At 33.5% G+C, this 21,582-nt stretch overlaps 1 protein-coding gene across 3 annotated transcripts in view; it reads left to right on the forward strand.

The window, feature by feature from the left end:
* The first annotated feature begins 1,426 nt into the window (after positions 1 to 1,426).
* LOC149567464 (DnaJ (DUF3353)) overlaps positions 1,427 to 21,582 on the forward strand; it is a 35,280-nt gene continuing 15,124 nt past the window's right edge. The window contains exons 1-6 of one of the 3 annotated variants that reach the window (XM_089820647.1): positions 1,427 to 1,534; positions 1,648 to 1,776; positions 11,545 to 11,699; positions 11,877 to 12,217; positions 12,367 to 12,449; positions 15,729 to 16,105. In XM_089820647.1, coding sequence (XP_089676773.1) covers positions 12,033 to 12,217; positions 12,367 to 12,449; positions 15,729 to 16,105 — 645 coding nt within the window. In that variant the 5' untranslated portion in view covers positions 1,427 to 1,534; positions 1,648 to 1,776; positions 11,545 to 11,699; positions 11,877 to 12,032. Of the gene's footprint in view, positions 1,535 to 1,599; positions 1,777 to 11,544; positions 11,700 to 11,876; positions 12,218 to 12,366; positions 12,450 to 15,728; positions 16,106 to 21,582 lie in introns of those variants that run through there. The other 2 variants (XM_089820648.1, XM_089820646.1) reach the window with 2 other exon arrangements.

Genomic DNA, 21,582 nt, shown 5'->3' on the forward strand with positions numbered 1-21,582 from the left:
AAATATTTGAGAATAGATTATATAATTTTACAAATAGCTAGCTAAGTTTCTATAATTTTTGATATTCGAATTACATTGAATATACAATTATGTAAATTTATACCTTTTACATAAAATAATAATTAGAAATTTAATATATTATATGTTAATTTTTTTTTATTTACTGTTGAAGATTATGTCAAATTTATTAAATTATAATATATGTTGAAGATTATATTAAAATTTTAAAAGTGTAATATAGAAATATAATTATTAGTGTAATTATGACTATCTATATTATTATCAAATTTATAATTTAATTGAAAGAAAATAATTCAAACTAAAATACTAAGTAAAGAAAATACTCCTGTATTTGAAAATTGAATTCAATTTTAATAAAGAGTATTTGAAAATTGAATTCAATTTTAATAAAATATTTAAATTATTTTGGTCACTTTTATTATCTTTCTTCAAATTTGATGATTTTAGCATAAATAATTATTAAAATTGTTAAAAAAATTACTTATTGAAAATAATTTAAAGTAAAAAATATTGAAAATTATTTTAAAAAAAAATAAAAAATAAAAATTTCTAATTAAAACAAATACAATTATTTAATATTTTTATTTAATTATTATTATTTTATTTTAATTAAATAATTTTTATATAAATTATAAATTCATTTCTAAATTAATTCTAAAATATTATTTAATTAAAAATTAAAATATAATATAAAATTACTAATATAAATAAAATATATATTTTACATATTTCTAAAAAGCTTAACAAATTTATACACCATCCAAAATTTATATTGTACTCACTAACATTGAGATTGATAAATAATTTATATTTTTTTGTTAAAATGTACAGTTGGAAAATGATGAATATAATTGAAGCAGTGGATTAAATGAAATTTAGTGTTGTTCCTCAATCAATTTTTTAATTTATATGCACCGAAATTGGTAACATTATTTAGCACTATATTCGTTCATTTTTTTTTCAAATGGAAAATTATTTTTTTGCCGAGAAATTGTCTTGGCCAATGAAAATTTTAGCTTTCAACATTTTAAGGTAAAATTCAATCTTTGCTTTCTAGTAGACACCAACACACATTAGAATTTGTGCAAAAGAATTTTCAAAGCACCATTTTCAAGGCAAACAAATGCTCAAATACGAATATGAAAACATTAGTCTTGCCTATAGATAGGCCGGACTAATAATTCAACATCCTTGTTCTAAGAATAATTAATATAAAAACAAAGAATTATAATCATATTTTAATTGAAACTCACCAATAATCTGAATAAACAACTTTAAAAACAAAGAATTATAATCATATTTTAATTGAAACTCACCAATAATCTGAATAAACAACTTTAAATCTAGAAATTACAATCAAATTAGAAATCCCGTTTAAAAATTACATAGGGATAAACTAAACGATGCCAAGAAAATTCAATTCTCTAATTCCCAATCAGCTTAAATTAAATCAAACATTAAATCACCAAATTGTAAATCTCGCGAGATAGTTCATACTCGAGGTGAACCTTTGGTAATCAAATTAGCGGAAACCTAATAACTGATGTTTTAAGTGGTCTGGTATTTAATTTTCAATTTGATTCGCCCTTACTGCAGTTTTTAACAATTTATATGGTGATCAATCAGTGGGGGTTGGGCTGAAAGCTCGCATTTTCTGGCTTTATCCCATTTCTGGAGAAGATAGGGAAGCTACCTTGAGCTGTGCATTTACAGTTGCACTGTTGGGAGTTGCTCTGTTTGCATTTTTCTCAACAGGTTACCATCTCCTTCGCTTCTCTACTTTCTTTTCAGTAACATTTTATTTCCACTTGACAGTACTTCAGCGATTCTTCTCATTTAAGGGCATTGCAATCTCAATAAACTCGTATCCACAGAAAACAACAATTTTAAGTAGGGACACCAGCATCAAGAAACATTGAATATACATTTATGTAATGCAAATTTTGTTGGCAAAAATACTGAAGTCACCATACATTCTGTACTTCAGGACCGTCGTTGATATACCTTTTAAAACCTTAACCATTTTATGGGTAAATGACAAAACTTTTTTTTTGGAATATATCCAATTACCATTACGTTGCCACTCGATGAACAATGGAAAAACCTAATTCAATTCTAAGTGTCATCATTTATTTTGATCAATCATCTGGTTGTTTAAATTTCAATTTCCTTCAAACGTACTATTCTCAGAAGCACCAAATTAGCTGTCTTTAGGGACATTTGAACCTCTGCCAATTTTGCGAGAACTTGCAATCTTCGCCCACGTTGGTAAACTTTCATAAATAAGCTTCAAATCAGTTTTTTGTGTGAAGCGTTTTTAAATTGTAAATATCAATACGAGGGAGTCAAGAGAGTATATGTAATATTGGAAGGTTGCTTCCATGTGGCTATCAGTAGTTCAGATCCATAAACAAGGGAATCAGTAGTTCAAATCAATAAACAAAGGTATAATGCGATATGTTGCATAAGGAATAGTTGCGTTTGAGAGTAATGTTTCTAACGAAAATGAAACAATGTGAAAATCGGGATTTGGCTTTCCTAATGCTCTCGGGAAGGAAAGATAAGATAAAAGGTTATTTTTATTAATTAAAGTTTGTTTTAGGGTGCTATGCTTTTAGGTAGTTGAATTTCAGAGGATAATGTTCATAGTTTCAGTACAAGTAATAATAGTCAAGTAGACATATGTTATACTTGTATATGCCGTTCGCTTGAATGAGCTATCAGTTGGAAACAAATATTTGTAGGATTCTGCAAACTTGTGATGAACGTTTCTTAGTATAGTGCCAAAAGGACAAAATAAGTTGCAAGTATTTTTTCACTGCATTTGCCATCTGTAGGAGACGTCTTCCCATCCAATTGATTCTACACATTTTGGATATAAATCACAGTTGCAGTTAATAGGCAGTCACAATCACCAATGCAGTGACACTTTTTGTTGTACTTAGTAAAGGTACAAGCACTGATTGCTCATTAGTAACAATGATAAATACGTTTTGACCATTTGCATTTTTAATCTATGTATAGTTTTCTTCCTGTCATATTCTGTAGTTGGATTACTATTTAAGTTGCATACTTGTCCTGTATTTATTAGAACGAATGAATGAATGAAGGATTTTAATAACGTCCACGAGGCCAAAGCAGCCTATGGGACCCGCCTGCTAACAACTAGCCTAAGCCAGCTGTAATCCTTTGACTAATTCTTCTCTTCTTGGGTGTATTTTGATGATCATGTTTGCGGTCTTATCTAACTGCTTTTCTTTGAAGAGGTGGCCCATACTGCTGTTTTCTAACATCTTTAAATACCCGGATCTGATGTCGCTGTGTGCCGGGCAATCCATGACAAAGTGATGTTCTGTTTCAATTGCTCCCATGTCACAGAATAGGCAGGTCCTATCTTCCCATTCCTCTTTTGGCACTTTCCATCTACCCATCTCGCATCTCAACTGGTGAGAACTAGTTCTACACTGGGCTATAAGCATTTTGGCCTTCCACTTAATTGCCGCGCCTAGATACACTTTTTCCACGTGGCATGCGTTGGGGTTAAAGTCCTTAATATAGTGAACTTTTAGTAATTCTGGAGGTTTTGATGAAATGTTTACCTGATCCAAAAGCAGCAAGAACAGACAATATTTAAAAGAGAACTGCACAAACAATTAAATCACTCTGTGTTGCAACTCTGGAACTTTTTTGTTCAAAATTTTTCCTGATCTGGGAGAAACATGAATAAACACCATTCAGAAGAGATCCACAGAAAAAATCAAATTACATTGCAAAAAGCTAGTGCAGCCCAGTTAACAAACCAAGTCTAACATGAATGAACACCATTCAGAAGAGATCCAGAGAAGCAAAAGTTGCAATTTGCAAAAAGCTAATCCAGCCCACATAATAGAACAATTGACAGACTTGGTAATGGTAAACTATTAAATTGTCAATTACTTTTTCACAGTGATGGTATAGAAGATCCAGTCCAATACATCTAGTAACTAATATTTTCTGTACATATTATTTTTAACTTGCTACCTTCGAGACAACAACACAGGTTATGCCTTATTTCCTCTGAGAACTGGCTAGAGACTTACTATGCCTGTAATCTGTGGGAACAATCAAAGCAAGTACACAGTTCTATATTTAATTATCTTCAAATAAAATGCAATGCCTCTCAATAAAGGGGTTGGTGGTGACAAGGTCTTTAGGAAATCTTTTATACAATAGACCTTTGAAAAAGGTTTCTGAAAAAGGTTTCTGCAAGTTGAATTCCACAGGGAAGCTAACAGGATACGAGGAAAGATTTATTTACATATAGTGCAACAGAATTGGGGGGAAATTTTAGCAATATTATGGAAACAAATGTTTCTTTCTAAAGGATGAAGGTATCAATTGATTTCGCTATATAATAACCTGATTGTTGAAGGTGATTCCTTGGTGGTGATTGAAAGTGTAAATAAGAACTACTGCCTCAAGTAGTTTTGAATATGTTATCCCCCCTTTTGAGATATACCTAATTTTACCCTAAAGAATAACAAATCCAAAAAGACAACTTATTTACTAGAGTATTCTTTCACTAAATTACACATTAGCTAAGTTACCCGAGTTTTGGGGACAGATTTTTTGCCCAGAGTAGAGGACAGCAAGGTTGGCTATATAAAAAGTTGGGAAAATTTAAAATACACCGGGAATGCTGAAATTTCAAATATATTCATATGCTATAACATTGTTCCTTAAAATCATTCAGCAATTGAGTTGAAACTTGAAATGAGAGTTCAAATGTCGATTTCATATATTCATAATTTCGTACTTATAGATGTAATGCATTGAATCTACAATCAAAATGCCCAAAGGATGCAAGTTTAAACAAAATGAAAAGTATCACATCATATAATTGCATCAATGTATCATATAATGTCAAAAGTCTCAAAGTCAAAACTCAAAAGTGAAATGAAGATAGTATGCTCCTACCCCTAATCTTCATCCATATCAGTGTCCCTACCACTGTCAACATGAGCTTCAAAGTTTGCATCATCCAACAGAATCCCAACCAATCCTTCCTGTATGTCATCCTACTGCAAAGCTAGAGTCCATCAACATGCTGGAGTTTGATGGTCCCCAAGTTGAAAAGCACTATATGCAACTACTAACTTCTTCTCTTGCCTAGAGGTAGGCCTATTTTTCTTGATGGGGTGGATAAAACCATGTGTAGATTGATTTCTCTCTACACCAAAGAAACTAGCAACTTGTGCGAGGAGGTGAATGACAAGTGTTATCTACTCTGGTGCATTTGACCCATGTCATTGCTACCATCCAATAGGGCTTTTATGTGCTACTACTATTCTATCCATCTTCGCCTCTGGTGTGTTGAAGTTTGGACCATCGAGAAGGTAACCCATTTCAAACAAAACATATAGGACCGCTCAGGTGAATACATCTGTTAAAGGGTCTTCACTAGTCCACATCTCACCTCAGCATCATCACAAGGAGGGGATCTTCCGGGCTTGGGTTCATACCATTTTGAATTTAGTGCAAAGGTTGCCCTATGAAGTGGAGTGTTCATAGTGTTCCGCTTCCGCATGGCAATAGGCTTAATATACTCCTTATATAAGTCTAATTGATTATCCTTAGCCAAAATCACCTCCTCTTCTGAATCATGTTGTCAAGAGTCTCATATCTCTTTAAGACTAGGAGAGTCCGTATCAACCTATCTGAAGACATCTGTGACAAGAGAGATGATAGAGCAAACAAATCTGTAATGTGCAAAAAACATTCAAATAAGAATATGAACAAAATCAGATTTTTAAATTAAATGACCGAAAACTAGAAATTTAAAATCTGAAAAGATGAAAGAAATTTCTGATTTTTTTTTCTTTTTTAATAGGTAAATAGCCGAAGCCTAGATTATTTATCATTCATTATTATTATTATTAGATTGATAATTATTATGTGTTAATCTTGAGTAGATATGAACCCAAGAGCTCCCCGATAAGAGGCTTGCAATTTGCCGATGCATTGTAGGCTCTTGCCTAAAGAAATTTCTGATTTTTAATTAAATCTCAAAATCAGTAATGTTTTACCTCATAGTGGACCACCAATTGTTATCAAGGATCTCTTGTTTGATGACTTTTCCTTCAGTAGTGTTTGCATTAGATCATCTATTTCACTTTGAATTCATTACCATCCTTTTTAGAGCATCACACAACTCAATTGTCCTCTCTAACAAAATGAAGTAATTGGTATATCTTGTCTCTATAAGTTTGAGAAATTCCTTCGTTGAAAAATTTCATCCTCGACTTTCCTTCTTAGCTAAAATGATAATAAGTTTTAAGCATTCATATTCTACTGTATTTATCAATTAAATAGTAGTTTCCAGTCTGTGTACATACCTGGAACAAAAGTGTAATTTGCTATAAATATAATTTACAAGTGAGCTGTACTTTTTTTTTTGATTAATTCTCACATATTTTTGTGTGCGCACGCACACATGTGTACGATCATTGCTGATTGCTTTGAGTCCCTGTGTCTCATATATTATGAGTGCTTTATTGACTACTCAAAGTCTTGATGATTTTCTTTAATTATTTCATATTCCGTGTTGTTCGGTGTTGTATTAACACCTTTCTTGGTCCATACACATTTTAACTTTTACGGTGATTATTATCCCAGGTTTAGTGTATTGTACTCTACATACATATTGTTGTTTCGATTTCAGTCCCTTAGAGTTGTCCGTTGAGTCCACCTTTATCCTCCTTAATCCCTCCATGGTGTTCTCTTTTGTGATGGATGAATCTTAGTAAGGGTGACATTATTTCCAGTGTTGTATTCATCCCTAATATTTCTTCTATTCTCTTCAATCGATCTCATGTTATTTTTGCCAACTCTAACCCCACTAGGCTACTATCATAATCCCCACTGCCAGAACTGTATATTTTCTCTTGCCGTTCTTAGGAAAACAAGAATGAACACTGTATGCAATGACCCGTATACCTCTTCCCTGATGTATAGATATATTCCCACTTGTAGAGCAGAGGTCTACGTTACATACATCTGTCTTTTTGAAACTGTAGGCACTGTAGACCAAATGTATTTTCCTTATTTCTTTAGACCCTATGCTGGTCATCTAAGATTTGTGTATCTTCTGTGGTGCCTTTGACTAATTTCTGTGACATCCTTATGTGTATTACCTAGTCCAGGGCTGTGACTTTACTCTCCTTCCATTTCCGTCGTTGCACATTCAACAATCTTTGTTAAATTTTGTGTTGCTTCATCAACTTAATACATGAAGCTATCTTTGATCTATGATTATTATCACTACATCGATTCGATCATGCTTTGACTAATGACTATTGACTTATTATTGAAGTCGATCAAGTATGGATCGTAGAATTAATATTATTATTAATTATATTAGGCTGTTTTAATGGTGATCATATATGTTGATATGGATTATATTAATTAAAATATTATAGATTATTTTCTGTATATTTTGAAAAATATTACATTATTAATTAATTATAAAGGCTATTGATTAGGAACATATATTAATACCATTTATAGATTAATATTAACATAAATTCTATTCGTTAATTAACGATATTAATTAATAAACAATAGTAACATTACTTAACTCATAATTCATAATATTTATATATTAATTAGTTATATGTACTGATTAATTAATTATTATTAAATCTTATTTCATATTGGGGATATCACAAATTAGCTTTCTTCTCTGGTCTGATTCTGTGATTTTTCAAAGTGGTCTGATCAATCAGATTATCAGGCAACAGTAACCAAAATGCAAAAGTCCAAAGTTATTGCTTTACCAAGAAAGTTACAGCTTACAGAGGCTTGGAAGGGGAAAAGCCTTCCTCAAATAGGAAATTCATGTGCTTATCATTCAAGTGGGTACAAATTTGTTTTATTTGTGCTAACAGTGTTGAATGCAACAACTAATTTATATCAGTAAAACTGTTTGATAAGCTTTTTGGGGAAACTGCATGTGCCTTTTTTTAATCATTGTGCTATTTCCTGAGGATGAATCACTGAGAGTGACTATGTAATATAACTGTCAAATTGCAATGCTCTAATACTGTTGTTGTAATGTCCCCTTAGGAGAGTGCTTAGGATTATTATGATTCAAACTGCAATAGCCTGCTTTCTATACAACTTATAATCAGTTCTTTTGTTGTATTTAGATGGTAAGTATGATTGAATCTAGTATGCTAAGATATATTAGTTTTTTTATAATATCTCCATCCTTAGTATTGATGACTACTAAGTTTGCTTTTCAATCTGCTTAATTATCTGGTCTGAATAGGTTGGCCAATTCTTCTATGTATAAATTAATTGCATCAACGGTTTGATAGAATTTAATTATTATTGTGGATTCTCTGACGATTCTCAACTATTAGTTGATTCTCAACTATTAGTTCAGTAATGTTATCAAGAGGCAATTATGATCATTGTGCCAAGAACTTGATTGGAATGATAGCAGTGGGAAGAAGTCTACAATTTCCACCTAGTCATGATCCCACTTGGATTTGTGCAATACATTATTCTATATATCTGAGCCGAAAGTTGCTGAGGATTATGTATTTGAATGGATAAGTGATTTAATTTTGACTTAGTATTAATATGTCTGCTACAAAAGTCATTCCCAATCTGTAATAATGTCTTCTATCATTTGATTCATAATACGACCATCATTAAGTATTCACAGTCTGGCCTCAAAAGAATATTACAAACTCTGTACCTCACCTAATTATAGATTAGGAACATATATTAATACTAATAATAGATTTATATTAACATAAATTCTATTTGTTAATCAACAATATGAATTAATAAACAATAGTAATATTACTTAATTCATAATTTATAATATTTATATATTAATTAGTCATATATATTGATTAATTAATTATTATTAAATCTTATTTCAAATTGGGGATATCGCAAACTGGCTTTCTTCTCTCATCTGATTCTCTGATTTTTCAAAGTGGTCTGATCAATCAGATTATCAGGCAACAGTAACCAAAATGCAAAAGTCCAAAGTTATTGCTTTACAAAGAAAGATATAGCTTACAGAGGCTTGGAAGGGGAAAAACCTTCCTGAAATAGGAATTCACATGGTTATCATTCAAGCAGATACAAATTTGTATTATTTATGCTAACAGTGTTGAATGCAACAACTAAATTATACCAGTAAAACTGTTTGATAAGCTTTTGGGGGAAACTGCATGTGCCTTTTTTCTAATCATTTTGCTATTTCCCGAGGATGAATCACTGAGAGTGACTATGTAATATAACTGTCAAATTGCAATGCTCTAATACTGTTGTAATGTTCCCTAGGAGAGTGCTTAGGATTTTTATGATTCAACTGCAATAGCCTGCTTTCTATACAACTTATATTCAGTTCTTATGTTGTATTTAGATGGTAAGTATGATTGAATCTGTTATGCCAAGATATATTAGTTTTTTATATTATCTCCGTCCTTAGTATTGATGACTACTAAGTTGGCTTTTCAATCTGATTAGTTATCTGGTCTGAATGGGTTGGCCAATTCTTCAATGAATAAATTAATTGCATAAGGGTTTGATAGAATTTAATTATAATTGTGGATTCTCTGATGATTCTCAACTATTAGTTCACTGATGCTATCAAGAGGCAATAATGATTATTGTGCCAAGAACTTGATTGGAATGATAGGAGTGGGAAGAAGTCATACAATTTCCACCTAGTCATGATCCCACTTGGATTTGTGCATTAAAATATTCTATTTATCCGAGCCCAAAGCTGCTGAGGATTATGTATTTCAATGGATAAGTGATTTAAATATGACTTAGTATGATGTCTGCTACAAAAGTCATTCCCAATCTGCAGTAATGTCTTCTATCATTTGAATCATAATACGACCATTATTAAGTCTTCACAGTCTCCCCTCAAAAGAATATTACAAACTCTTTATCACCTCTGACCTTCCTATAATATTCTCCTTGATTGCTGATGAATGTGTTATTATTCCCTGCATGGTGTTTTGCTGTTGAAGTTTTACTGACTGTATCCTATATGTTGCTGATTGGATGTTTCCTCACACTTTGCTGACTGGGATTGACTTTTACTGACTTATTTCTGATTGGTTTTTAAAACCCTTTTATCTTCTGTTCCATGCATTTTTTCTCCCTTGGCTCTCCCTATTTATATAAACACACACACACAATTAGGAGTGAGTCATAGCTCTTCATATTACCTTTACAAACAATTCTTAGACGTCTGGGGGTTTGAAGAGCTTAAATCAGCTTTCTTCTCTGGTCTGATTAAGCTTTTGGAAAAAATGTTGATTAAAAAAAGGCACACACAGTTTTTCCAAAAGCTTATCAAACAAGTTCATGGGCTGACACACACACGCACACACGTTGCACGCTCATGCATGTGCAAGCACACATGCACACGCACGCACATACACATGCACACATGCACCCACTCACGTGTGCACCCACACACATGCACGCACACATATACACAATTAAGAGGGAATTATAGCTTTTCATATTACCTTTACAAATAATTTTTAGACGTCTGACACTGTGTAATAGTCTCTTTATGAGTGAATTGTTGTACTCTATAGGTGGATTGGCAAGGCCCTGTTATTCCCAACCTTGATCATGAGCTACAAACTCAAGAGTGTGCTCGCACATATACACTATTAAGAGGGAGTCATAGCTTTTCATATTCCCTTTACAAACAATTTTTAGACATCTGACATTGTGTAATAGTCTCTTTATGAGTGAATTGTAAATTTGTAGTACTCTTTATAGGTGGATTGGCAAGGCCCTGTTATTCCCAACCTTGATCATGAGCTACAAACTCAAGGGTTAGACAAGTTAAAACATTGTGTAAAATAAAGAAGCAAAGGAAATCACATCTTGGGGTTTGCAGAAAGGAATTTTCATACCCTAAATTGGTGTGCTGGCTTGGCCTGTTACAAGAAATAAAACTAAAGAGCTTAAATCAGCTTTCTTCTCTGGTCTGATTCTCTGATTTCTCAAAGTGGTTTGATCAATCAGATTATCAGGCAACAGTAACTGAAATGCAAATGTCCAAAGGTGTTGCTCTACCAAGAAAGATATAGCTTACAGAGAGGCTGTTGGAAGGGGAAAAACCTCCTGAAATAGGAGATTCATTGGTTGTATCATTCACATTCAAGCAGATACAAGTTTGTAATATTTATGTCAATAGTGTTGAATGTAACAACCAGTAAAACTGATTGATAAGCTTTTGGAAAAAATGTTGATTAAAAAAAGGCACAGAATTTTTCCAAAAGCTTATCAAACAAATTCACGGGCTGTGAAAAACTAATACCAACAATCAATAAACTGCTTGAAGTAGAGATTTTATTTATTTATTTGCAACAACCTTTGTTTGGTAGGATGGTGGCTAAATTTTGGCGAGTGATTTGTTTTTTCATTACAATTTTCAGTCTTCTAGGATAAATTTGGATACTTATATCATGCATGCATCATTTGATGTAGACAAAGACAGGGTCTGGTTCCAGATACAAAGAAGTACATTCTTTATTCTTCAGTTTTTTTCTGCTTTTCAAGGATGATCTGCTGGATGGTCTAGTCACATTGGCCTTGCGGAGGCTAATAAATTTCTATTTTTGCTCACGTGTTTTACATTAAAGGTACTATAATGTGGACTTCCTTGTGAATCTGACACCCCCTAAGTAATTTGTTTACTGTTAAAAGTGCTTTTGGTAAAATTTGATTATCAGACAGTTCTCTAATGCTTTAAATTTGATAGATTTTGGTATCTTTCTTATTTTTGAAATATCTTTTCTATTGCTTTTGACATCTTGCAGGATTCACCATTGTATTTAAAGTATAATTCAGAGAGTATGCCTCACTGTACCAGAGATCAACAGCATAGCTTTATCATGTTGGGCTGACAGGATATTGATTTTCTTTCAGAAATTTTGAGGAAAAATAGTCTTCAAGAATCTGACTGAAATTACAATATGATGTCTTCAACAGCATTTTCTTGTAGTTTTTGCGAAGCACCCAGATCTGCTTTACTTACTTATCAATCAAAGGTTTCTGGAATACAAACTCCAACTTGCTTCTTACCTAGGCTGGAAACGAAGTCTGGGATTTTCTTAAAGGCTCGAAGGAAGGCTTTCAGTATTAAAGACATGGATGGCTTGTATGTTTATGGACATTTTCATTTACTAGGATGCTAACATTATATGCATTGTACACTGCCATCTAATCTCTAGTAGCTATTTCATGATGCTTTATATCCAATTGTCATACCCTAATGGTGGAGTTACTCCAAATTATTTGTTTTTGTAGACACTGTTTGAACACGAGGGTTTCCAGGATTTGCCTTCAGCGCTTCATTTCTACGAGATGTTCAATGGATGCTTCATTTGGTGGTAAGACTGACAAAGTATATGGAAATATTTATATTTCTGTCCAATTTTGATTATTAGGAGCTTTTACTGGTAAAAATAGTATTTTTGGTCACCACCAAGCAAGACATCAATTAGGCGTAAGTGATCTCCCTTGCTGTATCTCACAATCTGATTGTTTTTATGCAACTCACACATTCGTAGAATCTTTTTCTTTTTTTCTAGATTTTGACATCTTGACAAAGTTTGGTTGTCTGCTTGAACTTGCCAATCTACCTATATTCACTGTAGTTGGATATTTATGTAATTTCAGAGGGTATGATCAAGGCTGCTTCATTTTGTTAGAAATCACACATCTCAGTTACAAAATATCAAGTTCTTAGGATTCTAGTGGTGTTCAATGAGAATCATCATGATAAAGAGGGGTAAAGCAAATGGATCCTATCAACAAAAAAATCCAGGCTTTCATCTTTTGGATGATTCCTTGGAGTTTGAAGAGTTCAATGGAGAGTTTCTTGTTGGGTTTGATAATGAAAACCACCTTGGCTTGTATTTGTGTTTATGAATTTTAAGTGTCATTAGATTTAGAGGAATAATATATGTTAAAGAAAGCAAATTACACTGGACACTTTATTTTGTCAAGTAGCCTTCTATTATATTTTAAGATTTTTGAAGTTGTAGATGCTTAGAAACAGATTGTGCAGCTAACATTCTATGTACTAGCATAGATGTACTACTGTTAGAGTACTCCCCTAGTTGCAAAAATTGGCCGAGTAATCTGGCTTGGCAAGTTTTTATGACTTTTAGTGACACCCAAAATTTGCTGAGTACTTGTCGAATTTTTGCCAAAATTTCAGCAAATTATTGTTAAAAACTAAATCATAGTTTTATAATAGCACTTAAAGGAAAAGAATTACCCAAATTAATATTATTTCTCAAATTTTTAACTTTTATTTTGCTAAGATGGGGATAATAGATTTCACAACACTTGTATACCTAATACTTGAAAATTGATTTCTATTTAAAATTGAAAATTGTAAACACTTTATACCTAATACTTGAAAATTTGAGGTTATCTTTGAAGAGGATGACATCAATGATTTGTAGAGGCAAGCTATGGAGGAGGGAGGTGGATTTAGTTTCAGACTAGATGACATTGAGTTGAATGAGTAGTTATTGCTATTGCCAGGAGAAGCTAGAGGCCTACGTCCAGGATGGAGGACAAGTCATAGACTATGTCAAACATACTGAGTGAGGAGGCAGTCATGCCATTGCATACTTCTAGCACAAGATCCTCTAGTTCTACTATGCATAGATGTACTATTGGCATAGTACTCTTCGAGTTGCAAAAACTGTCCGAGTTTTCTGGCCTGACAAGTTTTTACAACTTTTACTTGCGCCAAAAACTTACCGAATTTTTGGTAAAAACTCATCGAGTACTTGCTGAGTTTTTGCCAAAAACTCAAAAACTCGGTGAGGTCCTACTTTTATAACAACACTTAAAAGGCAAAAAAAAACCTAAATTAATTTTATTTCTCATTTCTTTGCTTGTAATTTGGTAAGGGGTGGAAAATAGTCTTCCAGACACTTGTATTCCAAACACTTGCAAACTAATTTCTAGCGATTTGAAGCGGGTTTGAGGCAGATTTGAAGTGGAGTTTTTGAAGAGGATGACATCAATGATTTGGAGAGGTAGGCTATGACGGAGGGGGGTGGTTTTGGTTTCATATTGGATGACATTGAGTTGAATGAGTAGTCATTGCTAGTGCTAGGAGAAGCTAAAGGAAGGGCTACATCCAGGATGGAGAACCAACCATAGAATGAGAACTGAGCGAGGAGGCACAATCATGCCCAATGTAGACTTCTAGGACTAGATCATTCAGTTCTATCTCTCCTTTAGTTTTTACTAGACCTAAAAAGTGGAAAATGTAATTGGAATGATGTATTTACTTTTAGTTTTAATATAAATCATTTACTATTTTGCTTCCAGCCATCAACATTCCTCATGAGAATGCGATGTTGTACCCACTTTTTGTTTAAATATATCTAGGCTAAGCTTGTTTGTTTTGTGTTCTCATTTATTGACTCATTGGATACATCTTTTCATTGAATTTTGCAATAAGATGCATTTCTAATTAAATTTAAGGAGTTTTTTAAGTTCCTGAGTTTTTTCTGAAAACTGGCCGAGTTTTTGGCAAATAATTTTCTAGGCCTTAGTGAGTTTTCCAACTATGGTTCTACCTCTCCCTTTGTTCTTACTAGAGCTGGGAAGAGGAAGATGTAATTGTAATGATGTATTTACTTGTAGTTTTACATAAATTATTTACTATTTTGCTTCTAGCCAACAACATTCCTCATGACAATGCAATTTTGTGCCCACTTTGTGTTCAAATATATCTAGATTAAGCTTTTTTCTTTTGTGTTCTCATTTATTGACTCACTGGATGCATCGTCTCATTGAATTTTGCAAAAGAAAAAGCATTTCTAACTAAATTAAACAATTTATAAGTTCCTAAGTTTTTGCTGAAAACTAGTTTTTCCAAAATTTTATTTTCAGGCCTTGGCAAGTTGTTGGCTTTGGCGAGTTTTCTAACTGTAGCACATCTTTTTGGATCACTAATGTCGAATGTAACCACTATAAGCCCTAACATGATGTACCATTTAAGTGTTATTTTTCCTACTCTGTTAATGCGAAAATAATTTTACTTATTCCTCCAAAATTTTTGTGTTATACATGGTTTCTTACAGCCTGATGATCCTTAAATAATCAATTCTGCTCTCTTCAATGAAATAACCTTTCTCTTTTGATTGCTTGGTTGTATTCAATACTGCATATTTATTCTATTAGCTTGCTCCATTTACAAGTATAATGCTACGTTGATCTGTTCTGGTGTACTGCAAATCAATTTTGTTGGAAGGTCTATAAATGTTTCCTGATGGGCTGCACTAAATAATGGGAACTTCCCTTGGCGTAGACGCCAGGTATGAGGGGAAATATTCCACTAAATCCACCCAAGGCATGCACCCTGTCTCATCCTGTTGTTTCTGGTGCCATTATTTGGGACAGAACACTGTTGGAATGCAAAATTGTGGATGATGTGAAATTCCATCTTCCTCATTGTTAGTGAAGGCCCAATGGTCTACCTCATAATATTTAGTGTTTGTATGTAGGCTTCGATCAACAGCATGTTGAAGTTAATGTTTTTTACTGTCTTTCCTTCATATGTATTTTGATTTAAAAAAAAATTTGAATTCCCTTCAAACACCTAGAAATATGAAATGATATTTTCATGTTCTTGTCAGGCTCCTCACCATATTTTCCCAGAATAAATGTTAGGGACCCATACAAGCGGCTAGGAATAAGTAGAGAGGCTTCCCAAGAGGAGGTTTTGGCAGCACGTACTTTTCTTGTTAACCAGTATTCAGGACATAAGCCAAGTGTGGATGCAATAGAATCTGCATATGACAAAATATTATCGGAGAACCTCAAAGAAAGGAGGAGAAGAAAAATTGATTTTCAGGGTAAATGGAAGAAACTAACTCAATCGCGCGTGGCAAAGTTTATCAGTAGCAGGTTTGGAGACCCTTCGCTTGAGATGATTCTCAAAACAGGTGCCTTATTTCTGGCTTTGGGGATATGGAGCTTTCTAAATCCAACTGAGGATGGGCCAGTATACCAGGTAACTTCCTGCCTCAGCTGCTTGATTGGATGTTTAGATAATCTTTTTTCCATATCAATATGAATTCTTCATTATGGAACTAGAGCATATCTGGTTATATTAAAAAAATTAATAGTTTTTAGACAGCTTAAGCAAGCCTAGATGAAAATGCTGCTCTATTAATACCCATATTATTAGTAACTATAATAGACAGCTTAAGCAAGCCTAGATGAAAATGCTGCTCTATTAATACCCATATTATTAGTAACTATAAATCTTACATTTATATGCTAAAGTTGTATTATCCTCTACAACTCAAATTACATGACACTATTACTTCAAATTGAAAGGTAAATAGATATTTTTTCATAGATTTGTTTCATGCTAGAAATAATTGGGATCTGTTAGTAGCAGTCTGACCAGATGCTAAAACATTGCTGATACTTGATAGGATGGTGTAGGATCAATTTACTTGTTGATTTATTTTCATCAGTCATGCTTTTTCCATGCATAGTTGTTCTACAAGATGAATCAGCAGAGAAAAGTACAATAATAACAATTCACTTCTTTCCCTTGTTGAAAAATTGTCAGAGAGGTTGGAAGAGATGAGATGAATCATGGTTCTGCAGTCAATTTGGTGAGTATCATGGATATGGGAAATTGTGGAAGAGGATTAACTAGATAGGCATTGCTTTGATACCAAGAATATATATAAATATATAGGAAGACAATCAACAGAATCTGAAATAGATGATGTTATATAATGCTGTACAACTCAATTGTAATTGCTTCCCTGATGTTACAACATATGGAAACAAGATCTCTATGGATTTAGAATAAGATTATGTTTTGTTACTCTGATCTGGATCATTACTGCAATATGCAGCCAAAACTTGTAAAAAATCAGTGTTTGAACTTTGTAGTGCAGTATGCAACCAAAACCGAAGAAATTATCACAAATTGCGAGGTCCAAACGAGTTCATTTGATGTGTATATGCTTATGCCAAGAAAGAACTGTGTTCTTTTATTGTTGCTGCAACTTAATTTTGTTGTGGTCCTAGAATCCAAAGGATGATAGAGAGTTCTGACAGTGACATTTATTTATTGTTGTACTTTATTTAATTGGAAATATAATATCATACTGATAAAAGCAAATGTTATTTTGTGAACACAATCTATCCAAAGGAACACACAGAATAATCAACGGTATTGGTATCACTGTATTTATGTTTAGGATAAGACAAAGGGTTAAAGGCATTGCTCAATTAGTGACGCCTGGCAGTAAACACAAGTGATACTTTATTGGTATGACTGTATTTATGTTTAGGATAAGACAAAGGGTTAAAGGCATTGCTCAATTAGTAACGCCTGGCAGTAAACACAAGTGATACTGACCTCAGACATGGTTTGGTAATTGTCTTCCTTTGCTCTAGACCTATAGGCTTTTTTATCACTAATGTTAAGCTGTTTATGTGAGGATATTACCATTGTCAAAAGGAATGTTGTCTTCTATGTTTTTCTTGTCTGTAGTTATGCAATGTTCTTTTTGAATTTTTTTTGGATTTCTATTCCCTGTTTTTTTTTGGAGTAGTTCCATGAAGTTTCAGGTTTTGGGATGGGTTTTAGGGATAGGGGGACCAAGGACCTAAGTTTGGGGATGACGTGGTGTTTTGGTGCAAATACATAGTACTTGAAGAGTTAGTAATAAAAAGATAAGAATTACAAATGAAATTCTGGTATACTAAGTGAACTACTAAATAGTAAACACATTGCAATCATTGCATTGATTATTAACAATGAAAATGTTGAATTTGGAATTTATATTTTAATTAAATTTAGATTTCCATAATGAGGATTACATTGTACTAAATGACAAAATGGCTTGATACCTCTAAGCATCCCCAAAGTTTTCCCCAAATTCCTCATCACTAGAGCTATTGAACTTCACAAGCTTAGGCTCCTCCAAACCAGTACCAACTGGCCCAATCTATGTAGCATTATCATCAACCTGTGTTGGCTCCTTTGGCTCTATAGCACATTGATTTGTCTGACTCTTCTTGTATGTAATGTTGCAGTCAATCAGTTGCAAGACACTATGCACAATCACAAGCTTCTTTACCCTCCTTTTGATGGAATGGACGAAGCTATAAGTAGACTAATTCCTCTTAGCAGTAGAAGAACTAGAAACCTGAGATAGCAATCACATGGCTAGAGATGTAGTCAAAGAAGTAGATCCATGCATAGTCCACAAAATTGGGCCCTACAATGCCATAGTTTCCCTATCTATCTTGGCCTTGTTTGAATATCCCCTAAGAGTGGCAGCTTTTGTCCACTTAATGCAAATGATGTTGGTATCTGCAGAATCGTACATCTTTTGAATAGTGTTTGTGAACTCTACCTTCACACCAGTATCATGTATAGTTGTAAATTTTATCATGCCTGCGCATGCTCCACTTTGGGTTTAGAGTGCAGACAATATGTGCAAGAAAGTTTTGGGCTTATCTCTTCTGTTATAAATGATTGGCTGAATATGTATGTTATAAATTGAAATGTGGGGTCTTTATGTCGTAGTAACCTTCATTTGGTTAAGCACAATATCAATGTGTTCATACACCTCTCCAAGGCTAGGTGCATTAACATCCACATATTGAAGTGTACGTGGAGACAATATTTTTGCATCAATGTAGGACCATTTCCTTAATCCTCTTTATGTGCTTTGTTTTTGTCCCTTTTTGTGTTCTTGACTTTAAATTGAGACATTCCTTTATGATGGTGCACACATTTTAAATTTCACCTCTTTTTAGTGTTTTCCATTTGAAATTTGGATATCTATTTCCAATGGCACACATTTTCTGACTCATTACACCTTTCTGTGTTCCAAGTATAAGTTGACATTTGACAACTTCTGTAGGGGCCAGTTTTTCACTTTGTGTCCCTTGTATCAGTTAGAACTCAATTAAAATAGAGGAGCTCTCCAATATGCTAGGTTTCCCTTTTTCATGATTTGGAACTCAAAATGTATTTCTTTGTGCAAGTGCTCTGCAGTACATTGGGATGCCCCTTTTTCCATTTTTCTTACTGACTTTAGTTTCTCTAACCAACTTTAGTTCATTTACTGAATTGACACATTCCAATACATTAGGATGGCCCTTCTTGCACATCATATTCATTTTTGTATCATTTCACTTTCTAAGCTCTATTCTTCACCTCCTTTAATGTGTTGGAACATTCCAATACATTAGGATGCCCCTTCTTGCACGTTATATTCATTTTTGTATTGTCTCACTCTCTAAGCTCTATTATTCACCTCCTTAAATGTGTTGGAAGGCTTCTTCCATTGGCTTTACAAAGCCGCTGACTAGAAATGACAAATAAAAGATTCATAACTAAGGTAGACGAGCATTTAACAATGACTTATTTGATGAACAAATGGCAGTATTTTTATTTCAGACATGGCTGTATGAAAAATTCATATGGCTACAAGAAGAAAGAAACATTAAGTATGAATGGATTGATTACTTGGGATTTGCTTTGATGTAGCCCGAAACAATTTTTCTTTTTCTTTTTGCCTTTAGAAACTGAAGTGGGGATTTGGTAGTTGCAGCTCCTAGGGGGTTGAGGGACAGCAACAAGGACATTAATGAGGTATTTATTTTTTATTTCTTCCAAGTTTAAATATTAGTATTCTATTTCTGTGATTTGTAGGGGAATGCATATTCTTCTCTTCCTCTTCCCATTATTGCAATAGAGCATGGGCTAATGTGTTCGTTAGTTGTTTAGGGTGAGGGAGTTTAGTGGCCCCACTGGTTGTAACAACCACTTTTCTCGGGCCTTGGCTATCAATTAGCATACCATCAAAATACAGATACTACACATTCATGAGAAGGTAGTTAAAACAATTATCTTATATGTTCATGTGAAAGAGATTAATGGTTACAATCAGTTTAACTGAATTATAGTAACTAACAATTGAAGGCATCATCAATTATTTTTAATAAAGGATCTAACTTTTCCATACCCTAAATTCTGAAACTGGAATCTTCCTAGGGAAGCCTCTGCAAAATCCAAGTTAGTCCACATATACCACTTATGGCACAAATAGTTATACCACTATTGAAATGTCAATTACCATTCAGGGCATCAAATACCACTGTATCATCTTTTTTCTTTCCTATTGCTTATCATGGCAATAACATATAGTTAAAAGATACGTTCATTTTCATTATTCACATAAAAGGACAGTTATAACATCCATCAAGTAAGCCTATCTCAAGCATACAAATATATTTCATGTTCAATTGGAAGATCAATTGATCTAGCCAATTACCAATTACATTGATGAGAAAAGTTGATTTCATTGAAGGGAATAATTGATTCAACAATATAAATCAATCTAACATATCTTCAACTTGTAATTTAAAATATCATAAAAGTAAATACCTATTACCAACGGAGGTTTGAATGCATAAGTTACCTCTATCTTGTGCATGTCTTGGCATCTAGTGGAGAGGGGAAACATTATTAGGGGCTTAATCTCCCAACGATGGACCCTTAATTATCCCCACACAATCTCATCCGAGAAAGGCCCTCCCTACCCAGAAATAGATAGCGAAAATAGACAGGGAACACCATGTCCTACCACTGAGTATCCTGGTATTTAGAGTATCAACCCACCACTCGACTTGACAACCGAGTATACTTGGACAATCATGAACTGACTTGGACTTAATGAATATCTTTCTTTAAATTTTCACATAATTAAGACATTGAATAATAGTTTTTCTTTCTTGCAGGAATACCTCTCCTCTTCACCCATTTAGACTTGGCTCTACCGGCCTTGGGTGCATCCTAGGAGATTGCAGGTAGTCATGAGATTCTTATCATTCAGATTTGTTTGTGAGTATCATTTTGTATTTAACCACAGCTGGTATATATCAAGTACTAGAGAAATTAGAAGATACTTCAAGCCAAAGATGTAGCAGACCTTATACAACATAAAAATGTTATGCATTAACAATTGCTGAGCATTCCTTTCGAAAGGGGATTATAGTAGTTCCGTCCCTATGGGCATACACCCGATGTACATAGATAAGGACTTGTCATACATAAAGAAAAGAGCAAAGCCGATGCTTTTTAGATATGCAATCGAACTTATGATCACGATACTACTTCATTTGGAAATGATAAATATAAAAAGAGAAGTTTTTGTATTGAAAAGGCATAGCATGAAATGAGATTAACTTGCGAAATGTTTCATGACTTGAGAAAAGAAAACAATGCAATTGCTGCCGCAATTCCTTGGCAACAACTTTGCACGCTATGGCTTTCACCAGTGCAGTTCAATACTACGGATTTAATGTGGTATTACACTCCAGAATATAGGCGGAAAGGTGAGAGGATACTCGGTTTAGAGAGCAATCGCATACAAGAATGAGATGAAAACATGAGAACGATCCTTTAGTTGCGGGGAAGGGAGATATAGCCTCTCGCTTCCAGTT

The sequence above is a fragment of the Cupressus sempervirens genome, chromosome 3 (assembly GCF_028749045.1).
Source record: "Cupressus sempervirens isolate cs-2001-9-10 chromosome 3, ASM2874904v1, whole genome shotgun sequence".
In the NCBI taxonomy this organism is placed as follows: Eukaryota; Viridiplantae; Streptophyta; class Pinopsida; order Cupressales; family Cupressaceae; genus Cupressus; species Cupressus sempervirens.